Below are 9,758 nucleotides of genomic sequence, written 5' to 3'. Positions count from 1 at the left end.
CTCTTGTGTGCTGTATGGTGTCGCAAGAATGGGTGTCTACATAAAGCGGGCCTTGAGAGGAAAGGAAGTCCTTCTCTTCCTCCCGCTGCTCTGCCTCAAGTGCCCTGTCCATAACACCACACAGAGTCTGCTCCAGCAGGAACACAACAGGGATTGTGTCCCTGATGCATTCATTGTCACGACTCGCCATCCTTGGGGCCTCCTCCAAATGGTGACAGTACAGTGCATGCATCCTTCATCAGCAAACATTAGCGTGTGGAAAAAAAGGCCTGAGCCTGTCGTTTTGCCATACTCACACAGATACTCATTGACTGCCCTCTGCAGCATTGCCAAAGTCGAGTTCCACCTTGTGGGCATGTCACAAATCATGCGGTTTAGGGGCAGGGTGGATTCAATCTGAATTTCAGCCAACCGATACTGGCTGTGTTTGACCGCCTGAAATGGCTACAGACTCTTCTGGCCTGCTTTAGCAGATCTTCCAACTCTGAGTACCTGCTTAGGAAACACTGCATCACCAAATTGACGATATGTGCCAGGCATGGCAAATGTGTCAACTTTCCCTGTTCAAGGGTGGACAGGAGGTTTGTGCCATAATTGCACACCACCATTCCTGGCTCCAGCTGGCATGGCATGAACGACCAGCTGCAAGAATCTCTGCTCCGGTGTGCTCCTGTCCTCTACACATACCAGCTGAAGCACTACATGGCACCTTTTAGCCTGACTCATGGAATAGCCCTTTGAATGCTTATGGGATAGTGGTGGTTCATAGGACAATTCAGTAGAGGAGGGCATGGAGGAGAAGGAGGAGGAGGTGGAGCTGACAAATCTTGCATCATCACCAGTAGCTGTATGGAGATGTGGTGGCACTGCAGTACTGAGACCTGTCCTGCATTCTGAGTTGAAAGCAGAGTTACCCAGTGTGCTGTAAATGAAATATAGCATCCCAACCATGCTTGCTGGACCACAAGTCAGCAGTATCATGGACCTTGTAGCTGACTGCCTTGCCCGAAGATGCCACAACATTGCCTTCCACGTGATGGTACAGAGCTGGAATGGCCTTATGTGAAAAGAAATAGCGACTGGGAACCTGCCATTGTGGTACAGCACATTCTAAAAAATCACGAAAGGGGCAGATTCCACCAGACAGAAAGGCAGAAGGCAGGAGTTGTAAAGCCAGCATCTTTGACAAGCTTGAATTTAGATGCTGGGCATGTAGGTGGCAGTGACTGTATTTTTTTTTTCGCTGCAGCAGATGGGGCAGAGAAATTTGTCTGCTATAGTCTACAGCTGGTGGTGTGCTACTGGCAGACGTGCTGCAAGGACCTGTGACACCCTTCGCTATACCATCATCCCTGTCAGTGGAGGCTGCTGAGAGGTCATGAGCTACAGAAGGGGTAGACCAGAAAGTTGAGGAGTGAAGAGGAGCAGAATTGCATCCCTTTTTTGTGGCTTTCAGGTGCTCTTGCCAACGGGCTGAGTGGTGGGAGGTTAAATGCTTTGTTAAGCATGTGGTACCCAAATGGCTGGTGTTTTTGCCACACTTGATCTGCTTGAGGAAAAGTTTGCAAATTGCAACAGTGCAATCGGCTGCACATGTTCTAAAAAAGGCCCAGACAGCTGAGCTGTGGTAAGTGGGCCGGAAGATAACAGCTCCAAAATCTGGTGGAATAGGGTGTCTGCTCTCTACTCTTCCATGATGGCTGCCTGATTGGGGCTGTGCCTCACCCTCACTTTCCTTCTCTGCTCTATCCGGAACCTAAGTTGCATCAGTGACCTCATCATCATCATCATCATCCCCTCCATCTTCATCATCACTGGAGCCAACTTGGCAATACGCTGCAGGTGGGGGAAAATGACTACCAATTTGTTGTTTACCAGTGTTCTCCCCTCTCTGTAGGCTTATGTTCCTACCCTACTCAACCTCAGAACCAGGATCTGAATCAAGTAGTAATGACTGTGCATTGTCAGTGTGCAGCTCCCCCTCAGTCAACTGCCCCCCCCCCCCCCCCGTACTCACCCCAGCCTGACCGTGATCCAGCGATCAAGAACAGCAGAAGCTCTCCTGGGTCTCTCCATCCTCATTGGCTGAGACTGTCAATCACAGCTAGTGAGGAGGGAGCAGGGGGCGGGGCCCAGCCACGCTCTGTGTGTCTTATAGACACACAGAGACGGGTTGGGAGTGAGCACACACGAGTGCCCCCAGAGCAAATAGCTTACTATGTGGGCACTCAGCAGGGAAGAGGGGCCAGGAGTGCCGACAGGGGAGCTGAGAAGAGAAGAATCGGGGCTGATCTGTGCAAAACCATTGTTTTGGTAATTATAACATGTTTGTTATTTTAATAGGAAAAAAATTTGAACCTTTACAAAAGCTTTAAGGGTATTACATAATGCAGCAACAATCAGATATATGTTTATTCCCAGAGCTCAGCTTTAAAGGAGAATTCTGGCCCAAAACTTTTTACATGTCCTTGTTGCTGATCTCCAACTTCACCAAAAATGCCATCCATCTTAGCTTAGTAGTTGCTCTGTAATAGCCTGGTGATTTTCAAATAAAACTGTTACTGCCCAGTGATTTCCTGTTTTTAGGACCGGTGGCTGCTTTTCCTCTGATTCCTCCAGGCACTAGTCTTGGCACATACCATTTGTAGTTCTATACACAGCAAGCAGGGATCTACTTCTGTCCCTGCTTGCTGTAGTGGGTGGACTGGGAGTCGCAGACTCCCGGTCTGTACTGTCCATTGGAGGTGGTGTCCTCCTCCTCCTCCCTTCTCCTCTGCTCCTTGCCAGCACTAACTCCCTTTTCCCGAAGCCATATCCCCCCCCCTGCCGTCCGCCCGTCCACCAGCCATCTGTCACTGCTGCTCAAAAAAAACCTGCACGGGGATCACAGTAAGAATCGGGAGGATTGCCAGCCGGAGCACACAGAGCACTGGACCTTATCAGTGCCCATCAGTGCAGCTTGTCAGCGACCATCAGTGCAGCTTATCAGTGCCCATAAGTGCAGGCTCATCAGTGCCCATCAATGCCCCTCAATGCAGCAGGGATCACATGGAGGAATCAGGAGAATTGCCGGCCTGGATCACACAGAGCATGGATCTCTCGCTGTAACACTTGGAGCTTAAACGCCAGCCACTGTCAAACAATGTCCCACCTACTGGACCATCATTGGACCAGTGTGCTGTCTATCATAGGAGCCAGTCCAGAAGGACCCCTGACCTTACACCAGTGGCTGGGGCAAATAAAAACCCATCTCAGCTATGGGGTTTTACTGCCCTCCAAGCCGCAAATTAAAATGAGCCCTTACTGTCCTGAGCCTCCTATAAGGCTGCTTTCACACTGATGCACTGTGGTTTACACACACCTTGGGTGCAGTGCACCTGCAGCTTAGCTACGCTTTGCCATAGACTTCTATCATATCTTGCAGGTGTGGTGCACTTTCTGAAAGCACACCAAACTCCTGCATTCAGTTTGAGTTGGAGGGCCACATCAAAGGGCTCCGAAGGCCGCATGTGGCCCGCAGGCCACAGGTTGAGCACCCCCACAATAAGGCCTTTTGTTATTTTTAGCCCGCCTCACCATAACCTGTCTAGTTACACTGTATAAGAGCTATATGGAAATAATATGGAGAAAGAAATGTGTTCCGTTATTTCCTTACCTCCATCCCCCACATGTGTCTCCACACTGGAAATAAGCACACTTCTTAGCAGTAAGGAACAGCCTGTATACCTTTAGATCTGGTACATAAAGGGGCTCTGTGTGAGCTACTGGACCTATGCCATGACAGTACAGGAGAGGGGCCATACTACATGCAGTCGAGGCTAGAAATATGATACCTGAAACTCCAATGCAGAATCTACACTGGAAGTAACGTAGGCAACTTAAATTGAATATATGACTCATCAGCTTGTCTGAAGAAGACATTAATGTATGAAATTTTGCTGTGTGCATTTGCTGCTTTCAGTTGGATCTTCTTACATATAAAGGTTGCTGGGGTTTCTCTGGATGGAGGCCAGTCGAAGCAGTGATCTCATGCAGCTGGATTTAGGGACTAATAAAACTATCCAGATTATTAATAAGTCTAAAATAAACTAAAGTTGCAATTCATTTTGTGGACAGCTGAAATCTCAAGTGAATTACAAAGGACAGGGCTATGCAAATGTTCTTAAATCTGTAACTGTGGTCTTATAGGTTGTAAGTATGATTAGTTACATTATATTTATTAGCAACTCAGTGGGATAACTGAAAATGCAGAGTGGCCCAAACCTTTGAACAAGCTTCCCATTGCTATATCCAACTTTAGTATCCACGTTGCTGTAACTCCAGAATTGTTATCCACAGGCCTCTGGATAACCTCTGATATGGCAGGTCTGCAGAAACATAATAATAATATAAAAGACAGTGGATGCCTTTAATCAAAGTAAAATGACATAGTCAGTGATTAAAAGAAATGGAAGTAGGTAATGTGGAAGCAATTAATATTCTTCAAGTTTCATGCCTTACCCTCCTCTGGGGTTTTTATGTTGTAACACCAAACACACATTTATCCATAGCTCCCAACTGTCCCTGATTTCAAGGGACTGTCTCTGATTTGGAACAAAGTCTCTCTGTCCCTCTTTCCTCCTTATTTGTCCCTCATTTTGGTCTGACCTATATAGTTGTATATAAAATGCACTATTTATCTTTCAAAAAGTGTTTCCCAGTGCTAAATGTAGCGCTGGTAGATTTTTATCTACCGCTTATAGGTAAATTTAGTAGGTTATCTGTTTTATACATAGTCAGATTTAGCCTCTGTTCCAGTTTGGTTATGTTGCATGTAGTTTCACACTGTGCCTGTGGGTGTCGTTGTCGCCATGGGTCGGTGTTGGAAAGTCAACGCGCTGAAGCGTATGGGTGCTCTTCTGTCCCGGAGATAACTCGGTGGAGTTGGTCCTCCGAGTTGCATTCTGGGAGAGGGTATTTATGGGACAGACGCCATGATTAAAGGGTTTTATTCCGCTCCACCTGCTGGCCCTCCTGGCCGACAGGTATGCATTAGGATTACTACCGCATGGTCCTCTGACCGGGAGGACCACGTTGCTGCAGCGTGTGGGTGGGCCCAGAAGCCTGTCTGGGGCCTACCACAGCAGCGAGGGAATGGTCCTGTGCTGTCTGTCCTACGGGAAGAAGCTGGACAACTGAGAAGATCCCAGGGGAGGACCCGTCATGGAAGGATCATGCAGAGTGCTGGTCTGGAGAGGGGCCTGGTGACTCAGTTGGAGGATGCATCCTAAAGTTAACCTACCGCATAGTACTGCCGGGTCGGCTTAAATGTTCTAGTGCTGTGTTTGCTGTCCATCGTAAACCATTACATCCTGTGGCAGAGGATCGTACGGGTTTCTATTCCATTCAAGTCTGTGGCAGAGACTTTTGTTCTTGCTGCGTGCCGGTTGCTAGGTTAGTGAGAGAAACCTATCCGGGCGGGCAAAGTTTCAACTCTAAAAGTAGAGTATTTTCATCTACAAGATTCCAATTCATAATTCTACATCAAGAAAAGGTATTTGAACTTCCCTGCAACTCTTCTGCTACCTCTTTCCTGCTACTTCCTTCAGTTACTCTTTATTAAAGCATTGGAAAAGATACTCAAGTGTCTGGTGTCTACACTGTCTGGTATTAAACTCAACGGGACCCTAGACCTGGTTCTGGTGAAATTGAGGTAACAAAGGTGACGGTAATAGTCCGCTTTAAACCAGCAGCTCCACCGTGAGTAATTGCTACATAAACATTTTACCCAATTTCTAATCTCTGCATTTGTTACTTCAAAAGCCAGTATAAAGGAATAGTAGTGGTACTAACTAATATTTTTTTTTGTTTAATTCTCCTTTAAGGGGGTGTGGCAGGGGATGTGTCCTATGCCTACATACTTTTGCTAATAGGTGTCCCTCGTTCCTGTCTGAAAAAGCTGGGAGGTATGATTTATCTGATCACGGAAAGCCAGATCTGCACTATTACTTTGTAGGAAACCTCTATTGAAGGAAATGTGGGACCACCATTGTTGATTTCTTTTTGAAATTGCATCTTCTCTGGTGATCCCTGTTTTGTTTTTTTTTTGTTGTTTTTTTTTGGATGAGGGGGACAGCAGGAAAAAGGTAGAGGAGGAGGACAGCAGGAAGAGGGCTGAGGAACAGATTACAGAAGAGGAGGAGTTGATGAAAAGAGAGGTGGAGGAGAAAAGGGATGCAGAGGAGGAGGAGGACATCAGGAAGAGGGATGAGGAGCAGCTGACAGAGGAGGAGAAGTTGACGAAGATTGAGGTGGAGAAGAAAAGGATGGAGGAGGAGGAGGACAGCAGGAAGAGGGAGGAGGAGCAGATGACAGAGGAGGAGGAGTTGATAAAGAGAGAGGTGAAGGAGAAAAGGTTGGAGGAAGAGGACAACAGGAAGTCACTGGAGAAAGAGGGCAGCAGGAAGTTGGTGGAGGAAGAGCAGGAGGAAAGCAGGAAGAAGGAGGAGGAGCAGATGACAGAGGTACAGGAGTTGATAAAGAGAGAGGTGGAGGAGAAAAGGATGGAAGAGGAGGGGGACAGCAGGAAGAGGAAGGAAGACAGAAAGATACGGCTAGAGCAGTGCACAAAGAAGAGGGAGGCAAAAGACAGAATGGAGGAGGACCCAAAGAGAAAAAGGAAAGAGGACAGAAATAAGATGAAGAAGGAGAACAGAAAAGAAATAAAGGCAGAGGCGATAAAAGAGAAGATGGAGGAGGACAGAGAGAAGAGGCTGGAGCAGTGCACAGAGAGGAGGAAGGAGGAGGACGGAAAGAAGAGGGAAGAGGAGAACCGAAAGAAGAGGGTGGAGCAGTGCAGAACGGAGAGGGAAGAGAAAAACAGAAAGAAGAGTATAGAGCAGTGCAGAAAGGATGAGGGAAGAGGAGGACAGAAAGAGGAGGGAGGGGGAGCACAGAAAGGAGATGGAGGAGTACACAAAGAGCATAGTTGCCAACATTGTAAAAAAAATTTTAGGGACACTTTTTTTGGCTGTACGCGGAGTCTTGTTATAATCAGGGGGCGGGGCATGCGTTGTGGGCATGGCTTAGGGGAAAGCGAAAACTAGGCGTGGTCTATGTGAAGTAGTGGGTGTGTCTTAAATAGGCGTGGCTCAAAGGGGGTGTGGTTAGAGTCTGAGATGAATGAGGGATGGAGAGGGAAAGGGGGGGAGAGGGATGGAGGGACAGAAGCCCCAGATCCTACACAGCAATGGAAATATGTGTATTCTAGAAAGTTTAACAATCAGCAGATAAAGATACTCCAAACACCTGGTGTTAGCACTTCAATCATCCCGGCACCATGGTTGTTATGGTGTCAGGATGATTGAAGTGCATTATTTCTATTATTACATTGTAATATAAAATGAAATCATTCGACTCACCATAATGCTGAATCAGTGGGATCCCAGAGCGTGTCACCTGCCACGTTGACTGCCACCAGCCGTCCGTCCTTGCATCAGGTGTCCCAGCAGAGTCCGTCCTTGTATCAGGTGTCCCAGCAGAGTCCGTCCTTGCATCAGGTGCCCCCAGCAGAGTCCGTCCGTGCATTAGGTGCCCCCAGTGGAGCCCCCTTACATCAGATGTCCCCAAACGGTCTAAATCCCGGGAATGTCCTGAGAAATTTGGGACAGTTGGCAAGTATGAAAGAGGATGGCAGAGTGCAGAAAGAACAGGGAGGAAGAGCACTGAAAGAGTGAGGAGGAGGAGGAGGAGGAGTACAGAAAGAATAAGGAGGAGGAGGAAAGCAGGAAGTGGGAGCAAGAGGAGAATGACAGAAAGAAGAACAGGGAAGACGAGAGAAACGAGAGAAACAGTAGGCTGGCTCAATGGTTGGAGCAGTGCAGTAAGAAGGGGGTGGAGGATGACAGAAATAAGTCAGAGGAGAAAGACAGAACCAAGTGAGGGAAGCAACACAGAAAGATGAAAGAGGAGCAGCGCAGAAAGAAGTCAGGGGAGGAGGACAGAAACAGGAGGGAGGAGAGCAGTAACAGAAGGGAGAAGTGGAGAAAGGAGAGGGAGGAGTCCAGAAAGAACAGGGTGGAGGAGTACTCAAAGAGGGTAGAGGAGTGTGGCTGTCCCTGGTTTAAATACTTTCTTGGTTACTAACGCATAACATACACTCAGATTATAAAGTCAGAATGAAGGCAAAGCTCCTGATATATGCATACTTGTTCCAGGTCTGTGACTCAGAAAGTACTGAAGCTGTTTTGATCAGCATCAAGAGGCAAGTCAATTTTCATTAGAAAAAGCCAATAGCAACTTTCACATTTCTCACAGTACAGTAAGGCCCGGAGCGATGAAGGAAATGAAGTTAGAGCAGGGCCGGGCATGACAGTGTGTCTAGTGACACACAGGGTTAAGTTTTGGGGAAAGGTAGGGGGAGGAGAGAGGAGGAAAGTTGGGGGGAGTGTCCAGTTATAAGGAGGGGGTGGAGCCAGAACGGGCAGTGCGTGGGGGAAAAAGACACAAGGAGGCAGAATCTCTCTGCTCCTCAGCTATGGCCGGTGTGGAGGACTTGTTGGAGCGTTTGAAGCAGGCAGCGGAGGTGAGAGGGTCGGATTGGCTGCACAGACAGGTGGTGGAGATGCTCGGAGGGGAGGCAAGGGGATCGGCGAGGGTGGAGGAGCCGGCGGCGCGTGCGCGGAGATCGCGGCCTCCGGCGCGGTACTCGCCGGGGCCTGCAAACAGACCGGGAAGAGCACAGAGGCGTCCAGGGGAAGAACGATCGCTTCCGCCGGCAAAACGGAGCAGCAAGGAGGCAATGGCGAGTCCCGGGCGCGTTACACGGCGGGGTCAGAGTTCACCGGGCGGGGCCACGGGCCGCAATGGCGCCGCTTCCCTGCGCACGTCACCAGAGGAAAACAGCAGTCTGGCACCCCAGCAGCTCTAAACGAGCGTGGGGGGAGGATGGCAGAGCAGAGGCTGGAGTAGGAGAAGCGGTGAGCAGAGGGTCAAGATACGCTGCGAGGGGGCGGAGCTCACTCGGCAGCGCGGAGGTGTCGCAAGATGGCAGACGGAATCGCATGCAGGCTGGCCCAGTTGCAGGGACGTCAGGGCAGCATGTGTTATCATCAGATCGCAGCAGGGGACAAGCTCCACAGCATGCAGATGGCCGGGCTCCAGGAGGGATTCGCCTGTGGCGTCCGTTCCAGCGCACAGGGCACAATCAGATGAGGAAATGTCGGATGAGGCAGAGGAGCCAAGCCAGCAAGCACCGGCGAGGGAAGGCGGCTCAGCGGCTGTTGGGAGGTCTCCTGGTCAGCCCGGTAAGTCCAGTGACAATCTATCATTTACCAATGCATTGCAGGGCTTGTTGGGGGTGGTGGCAACAAGTGCAAGGGGGGTGGCGGCACCTTCGCCGCGGGCGGTTAGACAGGTTCCGGACCAACAAGTGGCGGGTACAGTATCCGCCAGTTCGGGGTCCACGGGACAGCTTCAGGAGCTATTGGAGGGTTTACGGGTGCTGGTAGGTCGTTTTGGCAATGCACAAGGGGATGCACAAGGGGGTGCCCAGGATGCAGAACAGGTTGGGGGGAGTGTGAACTCAGGGGTTGGGCCTGCGGAACGGGCGGCTACGGTGGGTCATGCTGAACAGACGGTGGAGCTGGTGACAGGTAAGGACACGTCAGGTGAAAAAGGGGTCCCGGAAGCTAAGGGTAAGACCGATGTGGTAAGGCTGGCAGATGCAGCGAAATGTGAGATATATGTATGTTTCGGGGGCCCGCTAGGAGCTCATCTGA

At 49.6% G+C, this 9,758-nt stretch overlaps 1 protein-coding gene across 1 annotated transcript; it reads left to right on the top strand.

The window, feature by feature from the left end:
* The first annotated feature begins 6,018 nt into the window (after positions 1 to 6,018).
* LOC141131139 (uncharacterized) lies at positions 6,019 to 7,105 on the top strand. The gene is made up of 2 exons (XM_073618195.1): positions 6,019 to 6,950; positions 7,037 to 7,105. Exons 1-2 carry the CDS (start codon positions 6,186 to 6,188, stop codon positions 7,103 to 7,105), a joined length of 834 nt encoding a protein of 277 aa, XP_073474296.1. The 5' UTR covers positions 6,019 to 6,185.
* The last annotated feature ends 2,653 nt before the right edge of the window (positions 7,106 to 9,758 follow it).

Source organism: Aquarana catesbeiana, linkage group LG03 (assembly GCF_042186555.1).
Source record: "Aquarana catesbeiana isolate 2022-GZ linkage group LG03, ASM4218655v1, whole genome shotgun sequence".
NCBI lineage: Eukaryota > Metazoa > Chordata > Amphibia > Anura > Ranidae > Aquarana > Aquarana catesbeiana.
The sequence above is the reverse complement of the archived record's forward strand: the minus strand, read 5'-3'. Positions and strand labels throughout refer to the sequence as shown.

Coding starts and splice junctions, on each gene's coding strand:
- LOC141131139 (XM_073618195.1), top strand. CDS start 6,186: ATGAAAAGAGAGGTGGAGGAGAAAAGGGATGCAGAGGAGGAGGAGGAC. Junction 6,951..7,036: donor CACAGAAAGGAGATGGAGGA/GTACACAAAGAG, acceptor TGTTATAATCAG/GGGGCGGGGCATGCGTTGTG.